General features: G+C 55.3%; 2 protein-coding genes across 6 annotated transcripts in view; one reads left to right on the top strand and one right to left on the bottom strand.

The window, feature by feature from the left end:
* The window catches only part of ITFG1 (integrin alpha FG-GAP repeat containing 1), a 49,830-nt gene extending 48,220 nt beyond the window's left edge, over positions 1-1,610 (bottom strand). For both annotated transcript variants that reach the window (XM_036345063.1, XM_036345064.1), the window contains exon 1: positions 1,373-1,610. In XM_036345063.1, coding sequence (XP_036200956.1) covers positions 1,373-1,580 — 208 coding nt within the window. In that variant the 5' untranslated portion in view covers positions 1,581-1,610. The remainder of the gene's footprint in view (positions 1-1,372) is intronic.
* A 203-nt stretch (positions 1,611-1,813) lies between these two features.
* PHKB (phosphorylase kinase regulatory subunit beta) overlaps positions 1,814-20,989 on the top strand; it is a 66,236-nt gene continuing 47,060 nt past the window's right edge. For 2 of the 4 annotated variants that reach the window (XM_036345059.1, XM_036345060.1), the window contains exons 1-4: positions 1,814-1,949; positions 14,712-14,801; positions 15,895-16,033; positions 17,110-17,209. In XM_036345059.1, coding sequence (XP_036200952.1) covers positions 1,874-1,949; positions 14,712-14,801; positions 15,895-16,033; positions 17,110-17,209 — 405 coding nt within the window. In that variant the 5' untranslated portion in view covers positions 1,814-1,873. Of the gene's footprint in view, positions 1,950-4,027; positions 4,141-13,297; positions 13,576-14,711; positions 14,802-15,894; positions 16,034-17,109; positions 17,210-20,989 lie in introns of those variants that run through there. The other 2 variants (XM_036345061.1, XM_036345062.1) reach the window with 2 other exon arrangements.

Below are 20,989 nucleotides of genomic sequence, written 5' to 3'. Positions count from 1 at the left end.
ATGGTCAGCATCAAGATTTACAAAAAAGTTTGCCCAGTGATGGTGAGAGCAAGGAACTCCCAAGAACCCCGGGTTGGCAAAGCAAGCAGTGATATGGCAGACTAGGAGAGTGACCCCAGCAAGGATGGGGCAGCCGCACACAGCAGGCCCGATGGCTTGGGAGAGGGACGTGGAGAGCGGCAACAGTAGCGGTTCTCAACCTGTGGGTCGCCACCCCTTTGGTGGTCAAACGACCCTTTCACAGGGGTCGCCTAAGACCATCCTGCATATCAGATATTTACATTGTGATTCATCACAGTAACAACATTACAGTTATGAAGTAGCAACGAAAATAATGTTATGGTTGGGTCACAACATGAGGAACTGTATGTAAAGGGCCAGAAGGTTGAGAACCACTGGGTTACAGCGTTTGGACAGGTTCAAGCCTCGGACTAACTAATGCGAGGGCACCACTGATCCTCTCGGGCTTTGCCACGTCCAAGTCCCAGCACAACTGTAGCTAAAGGCTGTGGCTGTAAGCTTGACCTTATGGTCTGAACCTGTGGGCCCACGTGGCTGAGTGATATGGGCTGCGGGAGGTGCGGCAAGGAAACAAAGCTTGACCAGGTGCATGTAATTGAGCAGATTCCAAGCCCAGGAGAACACAGTAAACATCATCTTGACCACGCCCTGGCGGAATCTGGCTATAAAATACAGACGCGGCTTGCAGGCCGTGGGGCCGTCTCTCTAATCAGAGGGCAGCGTCCCACCCAGCCCCGGCTTTATCCTCTTGTCTAACCCTTCACCGCCCGCCTCCCCCCAGGCTCACCCCTGGCCGAGCTGGCCCTGCACAGGAGGGTGAACTGGCAGGTGGACACCCCCTCCCCTCGCTTCCATGCAAAATGCTCCTGAGAGTTGTGGCGAGTTTAGGGGCTGGGAGGGCCCCGTAGTTCCCAAGAAAGGGGGGGGGCGGGGAGAAGCCCCCTGGGAAGAGATGTCAGGATGCACCTTCCCGGCTCCCAGGGCAGGAAGCGGGAGGGGGAAAAGCAGGAAGGGACGGGGCCGCGGGAGGAGCGCAGGTACAGCGTCCTGGGGACCAGGAAGGACTCGGAAGGCAGGGGATCCCACGGGGGCAGGCGGGTGCGTGGGCCTGTCGGGGGAAACTGGGGTGTTTGCAGGGCTGCGGGTTAGATCACACTGAGGGGAACCCCGCCAGGACCTGGGGGGGGTGGGGGTGGGGAGGGAGATGGGGGGACGGGCAAGCTGTCAGGGGAGCTGGGGGTGAAGGGAGGGTCCGGGCTGGGGGGGAGGGCCCGGGCGATGCAGGGGGCCAGCCCTCGGGCAAGGGGCGAGGGGGACCCCGGGAGGACACGGGGCGCGGCCGAGCACTGACTTTCTCGCAGCACGAAGAGGTCCGTCTGCTTGTCGGAGTTGAGGTCTCCGAAGGCCGCCACGGCGCCCCAGGCCTCGGCCCCGAAGAGCTCGGCCGTGACGTTGTGCAGCGCCCCCGCCGGGGCCGGCCCGACCCCCAGCCGCGCGAGCGCACCAAGCAGCGGCGCCAGCAGCGCCCAGAGCCCCGGCAGCCGGCCCGCCGCCGCCATGGCCGCCCTCGGCCCCGCCCGCCCGCCGCCGCCGCCGCCGCGCTTGACGGCAGCCGTAAAGCACCGCGCCGCCGCCCCGGCCGAAGCGCTCGGCCGCCCGCCCGGCCCCGCCGCCGGCCCCTGCCCGTCGCCCTCGCCCCGCCGCCGGCCCTCCGACGGTCGCGAGGCCGGGGCGCTGAGCGGGGTCCGCCCGCGCGCTCACTTCCGGCCGGCGTTTTCGCGACAGTGTCGCGCGCGGGGGCGGGGCCTGCCGGCGAGTTGACAGGCGGCTCGGGGGTGGCGGCCCCGGCGCGATGGCGGGGGCGGCGGGGCTGATGGCCGAAGTGAGCCGGACGGTCCTGGAGCAGAGAGCCCGGGCCAAGCGCTCAGGTTTGCGGGCCGGGGCGCCCCCTCCCCCGGGCGCCTGGGGCGGGGGGCGGCGGGGTCCCGGCGCGAAGCTGTGCCCGCCTGGGGCCCCTCAGACAGCAGTCGGCGGCCCGGCCTTCCGCCCGAGGTCTCCCCGCTGGAAATGAGGGGTTGCTCTAACATCACCCCGTATGTGCCCCCAAAAGTAGGGGGTGACACCGACTTCGCTCCAGGCTCCCTCCTTAGAAACCAGGCGGGACCACGTTCCTGCGAAGGGGAGTCCTTATGGGGGGGTCCCTCCCCGAGGCCGGGTGGCTGCACCCCCCACCCCCCCTGCCACGTGACTAGAATCCGCTCGCCGCCTCCTCTCATCTCTGCTTCCCGCCTTATCTCATACCTGCCGGCTGCCTGGTCTCATATCCCTTTTGCGTTCCTCCCCGAATCCTCAGCCCCAGCCTGTTATCTTCGCGGCAAAAATGTTGGGGGACAGGGCCCAGGCCACGAAGGGGGTTCCGGGGAGCACAGTTCGGGCTCGGAAGGAAGCGGGTGCCTTCCCCAGGCGAGGGGCCCCAGGGGTGCTCGCCCGGAGGCCAAGCCGGCAGCCCCAAAAGTTCAAGTGTCCCGAGCTGACTCCTTCAAATTGCACCGTCAGCGCCCTGCCGCTGGCACCTGTGGCTGCGGCTCCCGGGGAGCCAGGGCTGAGCCGCCCGGAGGGGAGAGGGAGCCTGTGAGCAGGACTGAGCCCCCCCCACCCCCCACCTTCCCTTTGGAAGGACCCGTGTTACTATAGGTCAGAGGTGGGAGATGCTCACGTCCGCGTCGCTAATGGCCGAGCAAAGGCAAACGAACTCTGCAGCTTGCATTGGTGCACGGATGTTAAGAACTCTTTCCCCTCAGCTCATGTTACCGTTATGCCGAGTCCTTGCCGCCTACGAAGTTCTTATCGTCTCTAGTGCGTTCTGCCTCTTTTTTTTTTTTTTAAAGAAATGATCTGATTTCATAAATCCCACACAGAAGACGTGTGCCCAGCCTTTGTTGCTAATTTCATTCTGTTTTTTTAAAGCCTCACCAAAAGCTCCATACTTATTAGGACGAGACCAAAACCACCCAGGAAGCAGGAGAGGAGGTCTCGGAAGGCCATTTGAGCCCGGACAGTACCTGGGAAGAGTCACGTGTGCTCTTGTTTCACCCTTTTTCTTAAAGTCTTTGTGGCCGTGGCCGTGTCAGCGTGTGCAGCTGGCCACTAACAGCGTAGGGATCGGGTTCTGAAGAGTGTTGTTGGGTGGGTGCTATCTGGTCACAGAGAGCAACCCAGGGTTGTTTTTTTTTTGCAGGGAGCTGAGCTCTGCCCTCAACATGTTTTAAAAGCATTTCTCTCTTCCTTTAATAAGCATGGAGGGTTTCTTTTCTCCTCGTCTTTATTTCCTCTGAAGTGCATGTCGTAACAGTAAGCTCTGAAGACCTGCCTTCTCCTTAGCCGAGAGAAGAATCCCAGGTCTTTGTAACCGCTGTTGAATGCAGCCGCTTCCGTCCGTTCCATGTGCACGGCAGCTTGGCGCCCGGTCCACGTGTCGCCTGCGCTTTGGCTTGCCCCGCGCTAGCGGAGGAGATACCATTCGAGGTCCTCGCTCCCAGGTCGTTGGGGTTTCCGCGTCTTCTGCTAACTCCCAAGTAGCATGAGATGCTGAGGCTGCTCGAGTGCATCATTGGCGCCCCGTGTCATTAAAAACAACCCGCCCGATGGCTGTTGCTCTTAGAAGAATGTAGGAACTGAGCTTGGTCTGAAACTTGGTCCGGCCTGGCTCCGATGGAGGGGCCGCTGCAGAGTTCTGAGCATTGTTACATAGCCGCCCAGTCACCCGCTGCCCCTGGGAGGGTGCCCCAGGAGCTGATGCGTGATAAGTGGGTATTCTGTATTCCTGCCAATCCACACAGGCCACCGGAAGTTAACCAGAGCAAAGCAAAATTCCAGATCGTAAAAAGAAAAAATGATCACGAACCTTGATTGGTTGCCTGCGTTGCACACGGCATCACGTGTTAATACCTGCTCACACTGCTTTCAATGAACCTAACCTTGATTGCTTCTAACCTCCACTAAACAGTTGTGAACGCTGCCGTAGTGTAGCCTGTGGCGCTTATGGTCAGAGGCAACCATTTGACATGGCCAGCCCGCCCGACGCGGTCGCCTCGTCTCCCCGAGCCTTCTTAAGGTCTGGTAAGTGTGGAGACCCCCCCCCCCCCGGGGGTCGTTTTACTTACCTTTGTTTCTGAAGTTTGCTGTCACCAGAGGATAGCGTTTGGATTGTGGGCCCCCTGGCGGGCCCGGGCCTGCACACCGTGGTCCTGCGCCCGTTGGCGCGGCTGCTGTGGGCACCGTAGGTTGAATGTGGCCCGGCCTGGGGTGGTCGCGTGGCGTGAGAAGTGACGGTGGAGCCGCAGTTGTCAAACGGGTACATGAAAAGCTTCGTAAATGGTTTTTGGCATCTTGCGTCATGGAAGTAACCTTGCAGACTTGGGAATTTTCTGTCAGCCTCCTGATTATATTCTCGTCAGCAGCTCGCTGTGCAGTAGGTGTTTTTACACATTTTCACAGCCGGGAAGGGAAGCTCACTTGGTGAAGAGATGAAGCAGCTCGCCCAGGTTGCAAGACTTAGGGTTCAAAGCCACGCGGTGCGCTTGGTAGACGGGCTGGGGGAGATGTGCGCACAGGGGCTCGTAGGCGGCTGTATTGGTATGACCCCTTGCCAGCTGGACAGAGGCTGTGGAGCTGCTCCTCCCGGGGGCCCGGGTGTTGAAACCGGTTGGAGGAGGTCCATGCATCCAGGAAGGACCAGCTACGGGTTCCCGTTTGGAACCCGGGCCTTCGGATGCGGCCAGTTAAGTGGCCTTGGCGCGGAAGCGAAGGCTGGAGTCACCTTGGCCACTCGGGAGAAGCCTGTGGCAAGAGGCTGCTTTGTCCCTGAGGTGCCTTAAGCAGAGTGTCCAAGCCTCGCCTGGCTGGTGTGGCTTGAGTTGAGTGTCAACCTATGAACCAGGAGGTCACGGTTCGGTTCCCCGTTGGGGCACAGGCCCGGGTTTTGGGCTTGATCCCCAGAGTGGGGCGTGCAGGAGGCAGATGACTCATGATTCTCTCTCATCATTGATGTTTCTAGCTCTCTCCCTCTCCCTTCCTCTCCGAAATAAACTATATATAAAAAGAATGTCTAATCCTCAGGGCCCGTTAACAGGAGAATGTGAGATGAGCCGGCCAAAAGGTGACAGTGAAAACGTTCTGTTTTCTCCATAGCCGTTTATTTCCATTTATATTTCAAATCCTGTTTTGGCACGATGGAGGAGAAAAACCTTGGAAAAAAATAAGAAATAGCTCAGGAAAGACTCATTCCAGGGAGATAAAAAAGCTTCTACATTAAGGAGTGAAAACAATTCTTGTCTTCAGTAGTCATCAGCTGAATGGCAACAGCATACGCAACATTGCCAATGTTCGACTTCTGATTTAGTCTCTGAACTGAGAGACCAAGGGGCTATCTATCTATCTTTGGACTGTGTTTTCTTTCATTTAAGCACAAGGCTGTTCCCACTTTGGCAGGCCCGGTAGGAGCCGGGAGTTTGCAGGGGCTGGCAGTTATGGGGAAATAGAATGCTGATGGTGAGATAGGCTTTCCTGCGCCGGCAGTCCTGCACATTTCAACACCTCCGAGCGGCTTTGACATTGCACAGCGTTTGAAGGCACGCACAGGAGGCGTTCCCAGCACCGCGTCGTTACACTGAAATAGAATGCGGCCAGAAGCAAAACAGAAAAAGACCCACGTCACTGCCGTTAGCCATTTTACAGACTATTCCTTATACTTGACTTGCAATATGTATACTTTTTGGAGGTGCCTCTACCCAAAGCGTAGTGATGACTCTGAAGAAATACTGAAAACTTTCATCTGTTAAAATGTGAACACACAGAGGGGCTTGCACGTACAGGTTATGGGTTCATGTGGAAATTCCGCGTTTCTGTTGGAAATGATTGTTAGTTCCTTGGAGGTCGTCATTGTAGGCACATGTTTTAATCAGTCATTTATCGGTCATTTCAGAGCTCGGGTCCACAGCTGAGCTTTTTCTGGCCCAGATGAAAGCCCGTCTCTTGCTTTTGGAAAATCCCTTTCCAATGTACCTAGGTCGTTTTCTGTACTTTAATCCTCTTTATCCCTCCTGGAATGGTCTGCGTTTTGTCCGTTTCTGCTCTTTCTTGAATGTAGTGTGCGTCCTGCATTTCTGTGTGGTGCTTGTGCTGTGCTTGGACTGCTAATGTGTCAGTCTGCGCTGTGGCCGAGTGTAACTCCTCCTGTTCAACAGCTTAACCCAAAGGAAGATCTGAATGCCCAGCTCCCTTCCTCCCTTCCCTCCCTTCCTCCCTTTCCTCCCTTCCTCCCCTCCTTCCCTCCCTCCCTCCCTTCCCTCCCTATTTCCCTTCCCTCTCTTTCTTCCTTTCTTCTTGTATTAAATTTTAAAACTTTTTCCGTTACAGTTAATAGACGATGTTATATTAGTTCCAGGTGCACAGTGTTGTGATGAGACGTTACATCTTTGAGACTTGGTTTCCTTGTCTGTAAAAATAATAATACCCCCTGAAGCTATTATTGCGAGGATTAAATTAGATGCTATGTATGCGAAACACTTACTATTAAGGAGCTGGCCAGGACATTTTAAATATGTTCTTGTCTCTCCTAAAAACACGTGCCTTGTTCAGTATTGCTGGTGTGCATTCCAAAGTGGGAATTACCCACAGCAGACACGAGTGCTTATTTCTGTCCCTCGTTTTGGTGTCTGCCCTCTGAGCAGCTGTTTGACTGAGGAAACGTGTCACGCTGAGCTGCAGGTGGCTCAGAAGGCAGCGTCTAGTGACTGGCCGGCCCCTCCCTTGCTCACCACCAGGCATCAGCTCCCCGTCTCCTGCAGGGATGCGGGGGCGGGGGGACTTGGGCGAAGGCCTCTCTGGAAGGGGCGTCTGAGCTGAAGGAGGAAGCGGGAGTCACAGGAGCCCTTAGGGTCGGGGCTCCAGAGAGGATGTCCGGGTGGAGCGAGCGGCACAGGGAGGAGCTCCGGGAGGGCCAAGGGACAGGGCTGACCGTGTGGTGCTGAGGGGGGGTCACGGGGCTGCACGTGGAAACCTGGGCACCGCGGGGAGAGCCTGGAAGGGGCCCTGCTCAGGCGGCAGACAGGAGGCGTGCCTGCCCTCTGGGCGCCGTCTCAGGCTGCACACTTCCGAGTCCCTTTATTTCCGTGACTTAGGGTCCTCTCTGAGCAGCTGTGTGTGGTGTTAGGCTGGGCATTGGCAGAGGATTAATCATTTCCATTGGTTTTCTCTCCGCTTTGATGGGAATTTTTTCCTTTCAAATGGAGGCCCTTTTGAGTATGGCTCATCTAAGGCAGTTGATTTCAGACCTTTACGTCATGTTTGTATTGAACATCTTTAAAATGGCCTGCCGGTAACGGGCGTTTCTGTTAAATGTCTTTAAAATAGAGGCATTCAAAATCAGAGCTGTTTCCTTAATGTACGTATTTCCGAGGGGAATTATCTTTGCTTTGCGGGCTCTTCCTGTGAGTTGTTATCGCTGTTTCTATCAGTTCAGAGATCCTTGTTCACATGGAAATACACCGCGACGCTCAACTAATTTGTTATACCCACTTAATCCTGATTCTCAATAGGCTTGTAGCTTCGATGATTATCATTTGTTCAATAACCACCAGGATGAAAAATCCTGGCAGGATGCAAAGTTAATTATTACAATTTAAAGGAATAAAAACCATCTGAGGATTAGATGCGATCCTTGGATTCTCTCCTGCTGCGTCACACGGTACAGTATTGGCGTTCGTACCCACGACCTGCACCGCACGTCAGCCTTTCCTCTGCCTGTTTACTGTACCTTTTCAATACTTCCTGGAGAGTCCTCCTCTCCGCCACCCTGCTGTCACTGTCTTTTTAAAAAACACGTTTTTGTTGATTTTGAGAGAGAGGAAAGGAGAGGAAGAAAGAGAGAACCATCGATCAGCTGCCTCCTGCACCCGCCTGACGGGATGGAGCCCGCAACCTGGGCATGTGCCCTGACCAGGAATCAAACTGTTGACCTCTCGGTACCTGGGACAGCGCTCAAGCGCCGAGCCACGCCGGCGAGGCTGCTCTCCCTCTTAATTCGAGGCCCGAGGGTGCATGCTGTAACCCACAGAGGACCCCGTGCCTCGGCTGACCTCTTCCCGGCCGCCCTTCACTTTCTGAAGGTTGGGTCACGTGACGCCTTGCCCTCCACCTCCCCAGCGCCTCTCCATCATCTAAAGGGCGGAGGGCAGACCTGGGCCGGGCCGTGCTGTCCAGCCTCCCCCGCACGTGCTCTGTGCGGTGCTGCTGCCTGCGAGCCGCTCCCAGATGCCATCCTGTGCCCTGGCTCCTGCACCCTGATCCCGGGGCCTCTGTTCAAGGCCTCTCTCTGAGCCGGGTGCACGCCCCCCATCTTCTGTCCTGCTCCAGCGTCTCTCACGCCACCTATTTCCCCAGGAGCCGTCCCTGCAGCCCCGCTTCCAGTGATTCCCTGCACTGGCTCCCCGCGCTTCCTGCGCTCCGTTTAGCTCCCACGCCGCATCACTGTTAGATACGCACAGATCCGTTCCCTTCTGGGCGACGAAGCTCTTCAGGCCCGAGACGGGCTGGGTGGTAGTTCTGAACCAGCAGCCCCAGATGCGGGGCCTGGTGCTGGGGCCTTCAGGTTGATTGAACTAATGAGTCACGCCAGGAAGAATCAGTGCAGTCTGGGCACCGAGGGAACTTTCCAGAACTCCGTGTTGCCTAATCGTTTCACCTTTTTTTTTTTTAAAAATATTTTTTTATTGATTTTAGAGAGGAAGGGAGAGGGATAGAGAGATAGAAACATCAATGATGAGAGAGAATCACTGACCGGCTGGCTCCTGCACGCCCCCCATTGGGGATCAAACCCACAAGCCAGGCATGTGCCCTTGCTTGGAATCGAACCCAGGACCCTTCAGTCCCCAAGCTGACGCTCTATCCACTGAGCCAAGCTGGCTAGGGCGCATTTCCCCTTTGTATTGGGCAGAGGGTCGTGTGGGCCCCACGTGGGAAGTGATGTAGGCATGATGGTAGCCCAGGCCTGACTGTTTTCTTTCCAAAGCCCGTGTTCTTTCCAAAGCCTGGGTGTCAGGCTCCCTGTCCAGGAGGTCTCTGCACGCTGGGTCCGAGGGCGGGGCAGGAGAGCAGGCTTCGGACCCGGGGTTAATCTCCCTCACCGAGAAGTGAAGGTCGGCTTGGAAACGGATTGACCTGGGTCCCTTACATGCTGGGTCAGTTAATGCCTCCATCGTGGGTGGGTCTTCACAGAAGGCAGTGGCCGCACAGGACCGCCGCAGCCTTGGGGGGGTGGACAGTGTGGGTGTGCGTGGGCCCTGGCCCGCCTGGTCGGCCATCTGCACGCGGCTGCGTGTGGGTGAGAAGGACTGGCTCCCATTCGTTCCCTACAAAGGCCGCGCTGGGCACTGTGCACGAGTCTCCCTAGTGTTTCCCGGTTGTGAATGTTTTTACTCCTACAGCCGTCGGACTTGACTAATTCATAGTTTATTGTAATTTTTTCTCTTACCATTCAAGACTTCATCATGCCGACTGTACAAAGTGTTATGGGGCAGTTTTTGTTTGGCAGTAATAGCACTCCCATTAAACGCACTGCTGAACTTTGCCAAGACAGGAAGTACCGACCAGGTTCCGTCCCAGTATAAATGACAGATGGGAACGGTGTGGCTCCGTTTCAGAATGCTGAGCAGCTGGACGGGCGATTTCCCTGGGACTCGTGTAGAAGGACGCGTACACAGCGGAGGCCTCGTGTCACATGCTTTACGACTATAATGGCAGACGACATAACACAGTGAGGGAGTCTTGTGAAGATTGGGAATGGCGGAGTGAAGTTCTTTCCCCTCCATGTAACTCAATCATTGCTGAGCTAAGGCTCTGTCTGTCCTGTAACTCAGGAGTTCGGAAGGTGAGCGTTTCCGTGATGGTGTAAGTCGGAAGCATGACTCCAGGCTTCTCCTGAGAAGTCTGATGTGTTCAGATGAGCACTGTCCTTTAGAAAGTGACCCCGTCTAAGGCTCTCTGCATTTATTCTCGGGATCAAATCATTGTAAAATCCTGTCCTTTTATGATTTCGTTCAGATCCTCCTCTGTGAGGAGTGGAAGAACAGAGGGAAGAAACCATAGAGAAGAACAGAACAAGTTTAATTACTTTATGGTCACAGCCTGGGTCACTGAGGAGTGAGTCATGTGTACCTTCACGCTGTGTAATCGTCACCGCTGCCGCCTCTGCGCAGCTTTCGGCAGCTCTCAGGCTCGGAGGGTGTCAGTCCGTTTGCTCTCTAAGTGCCTCCTGAGAGCTCACTGCGTGCCAGGCGCGCTGGCATTGGGCCGTCGCAGGAGGGCGCCGCCACGGCTGAGGGAAGCGGAGGGCCTGTGCCACTCCTGAGCACTTCTTATAAAGAGGAGTTCCAGACAGCTCTGGGAGAGATGGGAGCTGTCAGGCTGCGGCTCTGACCTCCCAGGCATCGCGCGGTGGCGAGGCGCCCGACGGCCCGCACACGGGAAAGGGAACTCGGTCGCGGACTGCGTGCTTGGCATTCACGAGGGCCCCGGGAAGCGCCCGCCAGCTCCCATGTCCTTAAGCAGGTTTATAGGCTGCGCGTCTCTCTGAAGGTCACAGGGAGGGCTTAATGCGTTTTTATTAGAAATACAGTGGACCGTGGAGTGGCCTTTTCACATCTCATTTGGGTAGTTGAACCGGCAAAGTTTACTGTATTTTTAAAAGTCGTGTTGTTTCCCGTTTGCCATTTCCCATTTGAAACGCGTTTCTTACCCAGCTTGCCATGGAGAGAGTCAGGCTTAAAAAGTTGGGGCTGGGGGGTGAGGGCATGAGCGGGGGGGGGGGGGGGGGGGAGGGGCGGGCGGGAGAGCAATGGGGGGATAAGGACACAATGTAATACCTTAATCAATAAAGAAAAACAATATAAAAACAGTCGGGGTTGGGATGAGCTGTGATGATAAACGGGCTCACTGAGTAAAGGCGCGCACATGTACATGCAGCCGGCCTGTGATTCCGGAGCAGCTGCTGCCTAAGGCAGGAAGGGGACGCGAGCACTGAGGGCTCTCGCTCTTCTCCGCCGACGTCTGCGGAGGCCTCACGTGTCGGGATCGGAGCGCTGGGTGCAGGCAGCCTCCAGGCAGTAACCGGCTTGCGCCCCAGTGCGATGCCAACCTCAGCTTGCCAGGAGGACGAGTGGGACACGGCGTATAAAGTGTCTCGCGCAGTATTGGGAGGAGGCAGTCAGAATTTCCCTTCCTGGGGTGAGAAGGCTGTGCAAGTGGCCAGTGGACACCCTCTCACGTAAGCTTGAGACCAGCAAAAATAAGTAGAGTGAAAGCCGCCATCCTGTCCTTGCTGGCGATCCTTTCCACCAGTTTGGTGTGTGCCCCGACTTTGTAAAGTACTTTGTTTATCTGCATGTTCATCTGCATTTGTAAAACCACACATGTAGTCATCTTGGCTGAGTTTGCAACACATAGTATCATACTATATGCCTTGTTCCCTGACATTACTTTTTCACACTGTATTTTTTTGGTCTTTCCTGGTATTACAAACAGGTCTACTTCATCCCTTTACTGTGTTAAGGTATTTCCTTGAATGGAGGTGTCACCATTTATTCGTTTCCCCGCCCCCCCCCCCGGGGGCACATCTATCCCTTAATGTTTCAGTTCCTGTGCATGGACCAACTGGACAGTAAAGGAAATCACGGTTTACACTTTGTGTCTTTGCTTTGCAAGGAGAGTTTGGCGTCTGGAAGATGCTCCGTGTGCTGAGTCATGCACAGTGCATTCAGATCTCTTAACTGGAACAGTGACCGTGTCGCCAGGAGATCCCTTCTTCAACTTGTCTGACTGTGGGAGTCTGATGGGTGGCCCTTGACTGTCGACTCCTAGGGCGTGGGAGGGTCGCAGACAGGGCAGCCTGTGAGGTTGCTGCTGTCACCTGATCATCAGCGTTTCCTAAAACACTTTTTGTCAGCGTCTCTCCTTCATTTCCTTCCTTCCTACCAAACGTTTACCACCGTCTGCTGTGTACTAGATCCGGCCCCTGTCACAAGGCACTTTCCAGGGTGGGTCACACATGGAAGAAACAGTGAGAATGACATGTTCTGTGATAAGGAAGAGCTGTCTTAATTGTTCACACGGCGCTGCCGGCTGCGGAGGGCGGGGCAGGGACCCCTGGCACGTGGACCACCCGGTTTGATTCAGTAAAGATTTGCTGAGAGCTTCCTCACGCCAGCGGTAGAGACACAGGCCGAGAACGCACCGGAGTCACTTGTCCCTTCGCTGGTAGTGTCCTTCTAGCTTTAATCGGTGCAGGAGTAAAGGGAATTGTACGATGAGGACATTATCATCTAAAGGCAATGGTGCGATTTCAGTTTCAAAGTTGCTGGAAAATATATTGTGTCATATATAGATGATGTGTAGGATAAACATATAGATTCTGTACTCTGGGGACCCTTGCAATCTTAGCAGCTGAAAAATTGATGTTCTAATCTATACTAATAAAAGGGTAATTTGCTAATTAGACCGGACATCTTCCGACGTCCTTCTGGACAAAGCCACGGTGGTGAGGGCTGAGGCAGAGGCTGTTAGGGGCCATCAGGCCAGCAGGGGAGGGGGAGGTAGGGGCGATCAGGCTGGCAGGGGAGCAGTTAAGGGGCATCAGGCCGGCAGGCAGAGGTGGTTAGGGGCCATCGGTCAGGCAGGCAGGCGAGCGGTTAGGAGCCAGCAGTCTCGGATTGCAAGAGGGTATAGGCCGGGCTGAGGGACACCACCCCCCCACCCCCGTGCATAAATTTCGTGCACTGGGCCTCTAGTATCCTGATAAACCAGAGGTGTGGTTGGCCTGCGTTTTGTGTGTTCATAGACAAGGCCGTCTCTTCGCTGTCCCGTGCCTACTGGTCTGCACCTGCCTGCCCTCCCACCTTGTCCACGTGCATATGTGAGTGGGGGCAGGGAGCCTGCAAGCTCATGGAACTGTGCGCCGTGCCCCTCCCCAGGGCAGACTCTGCGCACTCCTGTGAGCTCGCTGTGCAGCACAACGGCCCAGGGTCCTGGTCGTTCTCTGCTGCCTTGCACACGCCCTGTTGCTCTCTCAGCCTCCGCCCCTCACAGCCTGCACAGCTGTGGGCTCAGGCTTCTTAGGCTCGTTCCCGGAAGTCACAGTCCTGAGCCCGGCCTCTGTCTGTGCAACTGGCTGCTCACCGTTAGCGAAGGCAGGAGACCCTAAATGTGCACCCTCTGACCTTCAGCGCGGCCCCTGTCTGAGAGGATTGTAAACTGCAGATGGAGACACTGGCTGCTTCTCCCCTCAGGCTAAGATTCTACTTTCATGAATTTATGTATTTTTCTGCTAGAACCCAAGACCCATAGGAAGATGGAAGTGCTTTATGTTTCAACTTTGCGCCACTACGCAGTACTGAGGGCTCCCTGAGATCCGGTATGCAGATCAGGGCGTGCTGCCCCAGGCGTGGAGATTTTGAGACCTTCATGCAGCCACACAAATGCTGCCTGTGGTTGAAGCCATTGGTAAACATCACATGTCCATGGGCGGTCTGAGGTCTTACATAACATTGTTCCGTCTGAGGAAATGCATGCAGGCCAAACGCTCCGTTATCAGACACTACCGTGTTAATGCTGTTTTGGAAATGAAATTGCAGTTATCTCAAGAGGAAATGGTCTATTTGAATCCCATAATTTTGGATGCTTTCTGCTTAGAATTTAGGATAAATGGATCTTTCTATTCAATATTTTGTAACCTAAAAAAAAGGAGGGGCCAATTGGATCTTTTAAAAATGTACGGACTTGACCTCTTACTTTAAAATCAGTTAGGAACCTAATTCCCAGTGCATCAGATACCTCCCTGGGAAGAGCTATTTTCTTACAGAATAAAAATGGGGCAGAAAATTGGGGTGGCTGTCTGTGTAACCGAGGGGTCACACACACAAACCAGGCAGATCACAGATTTGTCCTTGTGCTGGGCGGCAGGCCGACGCACGCTCCCTGGGTCGGAGGTGGACTCGTGACCCTGAGTTGGTGGTTTCTGGGCGCTTTCCACAGGAACTGGGGGGTTCCTTAGCCCATGGCTGAGGGTTCCCATGCTTTCCTGTCATTCAGCCGCTGAGAGTGGGCGCTGGTCAGGTGAACGATTGAGTGGCAAATGGTCCTGGTCACGGTGAGCTCTGCAGCGTTTGAGCCGAGTGCCCCGCTTGCGAGCTGGAGAGTCCAGTCTGCACCGGGGGACCGGGTGTCAGAGCTCCTGCCTGCGCCGAGTGGTGGTGGGTGATGCCGGGGAGCATGTGGGTGCCCTGTTCTCCGGGGCGCTGTGGGTGAGCGGCTGGCAGAGGCTGCCTGGTGCGGCTTGAGCATTGGACGCAGCGCGGACCTCAGGGGAAGGGAAGCTGATGGGCCAGTGCGGGCACCTGAGCAGGAGAGCTGTTGGAGTGGCTGGTGGCTGCGGGGTGAGGGGGGATCTCCCCACAGTCAGGCCCTCGGACCTGCTACAGGGGAGCTGTCTTCTCTCCCTTCTCCACCCAAAACGCGAACCGTAGTGAGATGCGATCGCTCGCCCGTAAGCACGAAACGCTGCTCGCAGCTTCCTCGGCGGCCGCGGCCTCCTGGGGGCGGGGTGAGAGCACCGAGGCTGACAGGCTCCTTCCCCGCAGGCTCCGTGTACGAACCTCTGAAGAGCATCCACCTTCTGCGGCCCGACCACGAAAGCCTGTGGGAGAAGCTGGACCGTCACTACAGGACCGGTGAGCGGCGCTGGCTCCGCTTGCCCCTCCGTTATGCGCTGGCATCCGCCTCATGCCCTCACTGGGCTGTGGGGGGGGGGGCGGGGTGCGCGCTGTGCAGGCCGCATGGGCTGCTGGGGCTGCAGAAGGAGTCGGCAGTCACATCCGTCCTGGAATAGTTGTAGCGCTGTCACCGGGGTCCCTGGTGCCCTTCAGGCTTCTGGAACATTCCAGAGGCTTTCCTGAGGGCGCTGGCCCGGTTTGTGGGCGGGCTCGCTGCTCATTCACTTAGGCCTGGCTCCTGGCAGCCCTGCACCTCGCATAACCGTCTCTAACTCATCGCGACAGACGGTGACCTCGGGTCACTGGCACCCATGTCAGGCCCCTATCCTGCTGGTGCTTTGTTTTCTCTCTGTGTGTATGTGTGTGCGTGTGTGTGCATGTGTGTACGTGCATGTATGTGTACGTGTGTATATATATGTGTATGTGTACATGTGTACGCGTGTATGTATATATGTGTGTATGTGTATATATACACGTGTGTATGTGTGTGTGTGTATGCCTGTGTGTATGTGTGTATGTGTACGTGTGTATGTGTATACGTGTATGTATACATGTGTGTATGTATACATGTGTGTACGCACACACGTGTGTATGTATATGTGTGTATGTGTATACGTGTGTATGTGTACGTATACGTGTGTGTATGTGTGTGTGTGGGGGGGAGGTTCCCTCTTTGTCCCTCAGAACTAAGTGGAAATGCCTGTGTTTCGTGTCAGTTTACTTCATGTGCCATATGCTTAGACTGGAAGGGCAGATACTGTAACATTTGATTTATTTCTCTCCCCTACAGTAAGGATTTTTGCTTGTTTACCTTCATTCAACTTCCTTTGGTCAGGATTCCGGTCTATATTTTACGTTGTCCTTCATTTCCTCTGTGGTCATAACTGGCTACAAAGCTTGGCTGCAATGGCTTAGCGTGGAGCTATTCCCATATCATCAAAGGTTTTACGCTGCAGCTCAGTTTAGAAACAGCAAAACCGTCAGCAGGGGGCGAGGCGGGGCGGCCGGGGGCGGGGGCTGTGCCGCTCATGCTTCTCCTGCCTCCTTGCAGTCAAGGCCACGGTGCTGCTGTACCAGAGTCCCACCACCGGCCTCTTCCCCACGAAGACCTGCGGCGGGGACCAGCAGGCCAAGGTCCAGGACAGCCTGTACTGCGCCGCGGCCGCCTGGGCCGTGGCCCTCGCGTACAGGTGAGCGGTGCGCGCTGTCCCTCGCGAGGGAGGGGCGTGCTCCCAGGACGCCGGGTCAGCTGTCCCTGGCTCTGCTGCGGACTCCCGGCACCTTCCCGTCTGCCTAAGGGTTGACACGGGCCTGGTTTTCATGCTTCACGAGCGTAATTCCTCACCTCCGGGCCTGCAGATCAGCTTTAGGTGTTGGCAGGAGGAACTGCCACAGGAAGGAGCTGGGACGAGATACAAGCACGTGGAGGGATAAGTCAAGGCCTCAGGGCTCCTGTGCCAGCCCAGCCCTGGCCTCCTGCTCACGGGCTGGAAGGACTGATATTGCTAAGCTGTCCTGGCACCTGCAGCCACATACAGACGCATGCAGCCCTGTTAGAGGGCCCGCGGCTGCTTCTCAGAACTGGAGCACGAATCCTAAGATGCATCCAGAACTACAGGAGATCCCAAATAGCTAAAGAAATCTTGAGGAAGTACAAAGCGGGAGGGATCAGGCTCCCTGATGTCAATACTATAATACAAATAAAAACGTAAAATAATAGTCAAAACGGTATGGTACTAGCATGAAACATATAAATACTAGTATGTGTGTATATATATATATATATATATATATATATATATATATATATATATATATAGGGGGGGGGGAGAGATATCAATGGAGTCGTATGGAGGGTTCAGAAATCAAGTGGCTATTGTATAACCTAAAAGGATCGATATTAAAAATTGCCTCTACCCTGTAACAGTGAGTTTTAAAAATATCTTTTGGTAGATTTTTCCAATATAGAAATATTGCTTAAAACTTGAGCCAATTCCGTGTGGAAAACATTGTCTGCTATTTTTAGAGCAATTGCCTTCTGTCCTTAAAAGAAGGAGAAATCGGCACAAGTTTCATCCTGGGATTTTTATATTTCTTTGGCAGCATTTCTGCATCTGTCGGGAAAATGGGGCTTCACTGTTAGAGAATTAGTAGACGTCGCCGGAACATGGGATTAGCCAGATAGTTAAATACGTAATTATCGGCAGCTCAGCTCCCTTCCCAAATCCCTTTCCGATTTCTTCCCTGCGCTATCTCTCCCGCCCAGGCGCATCGACGACGACAAGGGGCGGACGCACGAGCTGGAGCACTCGGCCGTGAAGTGCATGCGAGGGATCCTGTACTGCTACATGCGGCAGGCCGATAAGGTGAGGCGCCGGCCGGGCTGCGGCCTCGGCCCCCCGGAGTGAAGAGCCCACAGCAGCCTCTTCCGAGGGGCAGGCACTCAGAGGGCCACGCACGGCCCCTGCCTGCCCAGCGCGGCCCCGAAGTACCACCTTCGAAGAAACCCTCGCGGCGGGTGGTCGGGAGTTGCTGTTCAGGCTTCAGTCCGTTTGCATTTTGCATCTGGTGTTTGCTTGATAAGGAGTTTCTCGGGAGCCTCAGTATCCGTGTTCTACCCGCTATTACTGTACCTGAGAAAACCCTCCTGAAAATGCCCTTTGGGCCCGGCCAGTGTGGCTCAGTGGTTGAGCATCGACCTAGGAACCAAGAGGTCACGGTTCGATTCCCGCTCAGGGCACAGGCCCGGGTTGCAGGCTCGATCCCCAGTGTGGGGAGTGCAGGAGGCAGCTGATCCATGATTCTGTCTCATCATTGGTGTTTCTATCTCTCCCTTCCTCTCTGAAATCAATAAAAATATATTTTAAAAAGAAAACAGCAGACTGTATAGGTCATTGTGGAAATGAAAGGAATAATATACACAATAAAGCTTTGTAAATGGCAAAGCACCATACACATATAATGAGGTATTTCCCTACTTGCCTGTATGCCTGTGTCCCGGGTCCTAATATAGTAAGTGTCTGTGAGTGTGTCACGTGTCCCCAAGGCCAGCCCAGGCGGACAGCTCCTTGCAGAGGTGCACACCAGTGATTACTTGGGCAGTCTTGGGTATGTAGCATTTTGTATGTTTTTATCATGTGAATATTGTATTGTTTTAATTTATGCTTGGAATGGTAAAAAATGGGATGATACATTTTCTTTTTAAGACCTATATCTCAAGTTAAAACTTAAAAAGAAAATCACCTATATTCTGCCGTCAAAATATGGCAACAAGAGCATGTCCCTCGCAGAAGAAGTAGATGTAGTCGCAGGCTGGTGATAGGGACACGTGACACACTGTCATTTGTCTGCCGAGACCCGACTCCGCAGGTCCCGAGTATAAAGTTTAGGAGTGCATTAAAAAAATATATATATATTTTAAATATATCATTGATTTCAGGGAGAGAGATAGAAACATCAGTGAGGTTTTTCAAGGCCTGGAATGCGGCTGTGTCAGGCTGACATGCTGAGTCGCAGAGCGTGTCATCTATAATTGAAGCGATTACCATGCGCGTTGTTTTTCCCGCGTGTGAAGTGCACAGTTTACCTGACAGTTACTGTTTCCTGAGCGCCTGTCATCTGTGAATCCATCTTCTCCCACAGGAGGGAGACCTCCTGGAGAGCAGGTAGGTCTCAGTGAGCATCGCTGACCAAGGGAAAGGATGTAATAGCGAGGCTTTTCTCTGTGGTTTGCTGTAGTCAGCTCTTAATTTCCTTCCTAAACACTCTTCACCTTTACTGATTGGCCGCCTCAGTGACGGCGTCTTCTGCGTGTAGCTCGAGTGTGACTTCAGCGGTCCTGAGCCCTCAGTGACAAAGGCTAAGTGTGTTTTCCTTGCGTGCACGTGGCTGGTCATTAAAACCAGCGAGCTGTAAGGCGATGTGACGACGGTGGGATTAGGCGTCTGTGCAGAGCACAGGGCACAGGGTGGGATTAGGAGTCTGTGCAGACTACAGGGCACGAGGTGGGATTAGGAGTCTGTGCAGAGCACAGGGCACAGGGTGGGAGGAGGAGTCTGTGCAGAGCACAGGGCACAGGGTGGGATTAGGAGTCTGTGCAGACCACAGGGTGGGATTAGGAGTCTGTGCAGACCACAGGGCACGAGGTGGGATTAGGAGTCTGTGCAGACCACAGGGCACAAGGTGAGATTAGGAGTCTGTGCAGACCACAGGGCACAGGGTGGGATTAGGAGTCTGTGCAGACCACAGGGTGGGATTAGGAGTCTGTGCAGAGCACAGGGTGGGATTAGGAGTCTGTGCAGACCACAGGGCACGAGGTGGGATTAGGAGTCTGTGCAGAGCACAGGGCACAGGGTGGGATTAGGAGTCTGTGCAGACCACAGGGCACAGGGTGGGATTAGGAGTCTGTGCAGACCACAGGGCACGAGGTGGGATTAGGAGTCTGTGCAGACCACAGGGCACAGGGTGGGAGTAGGAGTCTGTGCAGATCACAGGGCACAGGGTGGGATTAGGAGTCTGTGCAGACCACAGGGCACAGGGTGGGAGTAGGAGTCTGTGCAGAGCACAGGGCACAGGGTGGGATTAGGAGTCTGTGCAGAGCACAGGGCACAGGGTGGGATTAGGAGTCTGTGCAGAGCACAGGGCACAGGGTGGGATTAGGAGTCTGTGCAGAGCACAGGGCACAGGTGGGATTAGGAGTCTGTGCAGACCACAGGGCACGAGGTGGGATTAGGAGTCTGTGCAGAGCACAGGGCACAGGGTGGGAGGAGGAGTCTGTGCAGACTACAGGGTACAGGGTGGGATTAGGAGTCTGTGCAGACCACAGGGCACAGGGTGGGAGTAGGAGTCTGTGCAGAGCACAGGGCACAGGGTGGGATTAGGAGTCTGTGCAGACCACAGGGCACAGGGTGGGAGTAGGAGTCTGTGCAGAGCACAGGGCACAGGGTGGGATTAGGAGTCTGTGCAGAGCACAGGGCACAGGGTGGGATTAGGAGTCTGTGCAGAGCACAGGGCACAGGGTGGGATTAGGAGTCTGTGCAGAGCACAGGGCACAGGGTGGGATTAGGAGTCTGTGCAGAGCACAGGGCACAGGGTGGGAGGAGGAGTCTGTGCAGACTACAGGGCACAGGGTGGGAGGAGGAGTCTGTGCAGACCACAGGGCACAGGGTGGGAGTAGGAGTCTGTGCAGACCACAGGGCACAGGGTGGGAGTAGGAGTCTGTGCAGACCACAGGGCACAGGGTGGGAGGAGGAGTCTGTGCAGACCATAGGGTACAGGGTGGGATTAGGAGTCTGTGCAGACCACAGGGTACAGGGTGGGATTAGGAGTCTGTGCAGACCACAGGGCACAGGGTGGGAGGAGGAGTCTGTGCAGACCACAGGGTACAGGGTGGGATTAGGAGTCTGTGCAGACCACAGGGCACAGGGTGGGAGGAGGAGTCTGTGCAGACCACAGGGCACAGGGTGGGAGGAGGAGTCTGTGCAGACCACAGGGTACAGGGTGGGATTGTGGGATTAGGAGTTTGTGCAGAGCACAGGGCACAGGGTGGGATTAGGAGTTTGTGCAGACCACAGGGTACAGGGTGGGATTAGGAGTCTGTGCAGACCACAGGGCACAGGATTTAAAGCTTTTAAGCATTTTCCTGCTGTGATCTTTCCTGCTCCCACACCTATCAGAGCAGGGCTGGAGGGCGTTACTGTAGCTGGGCAGCCCCCCTCCCCCCACCCGCTGCCTCCCTTGCCTCCTCCTCTTCCTGGTGCTCACCTACCCTCACGGGCCACAGCAGGAGGGCATGTCGCCCTCCGCATTGGAAAACGTGCACTGTGTGTCCTTCGCCTTTCTTTAAAGCTGAAGGAAGCCAGAGTGGGGCTCACTGGCTGTGCTGTGCCCGGACGGCTGGTCTTCTCCGTCGTCTTAGGTGAAACCATGCATAGGAAGTCGAAGGCTTTCTACTTCCACTGATCTCTCGTCGTCAGACACGCTTGCGGACGTAACTTCCAAAAGCACCACCCGAGAGAGGCTGTTAACAGGATGGACTTGAGGGGGTGAGGAGAGGCCCAAGCCTGCAGGAGGGAGAGCAGCTGACTCCCGGCTATTGCCGTCTGGCACGTCTCAGGGCTCACCTGCTGACGTGCACGTTCCCTCTC

Source organism: Myotis myotis, unplaced genomic scaffold (assembly GCF_014108235.1).
Source record: "Myotis myotis isolate mMyoMyo1 unplaced genomic scaffold, mMyoMyo1.p scaffold_m19_p_19, whole genome shotgun sequence".
In the NCBI taxonomy this organism is placed as follows: domain Eukaryota; kingdom Metazoa; phylum Chordata; class Mammalia; order Chiroptera; family Vespertilionidae; genus Myotis; species Myotis myotis.
Note: the sequence above shows the minus strand (reverse complement) of the source record. Positions and strands in the feature narration are given on the sequence as shown.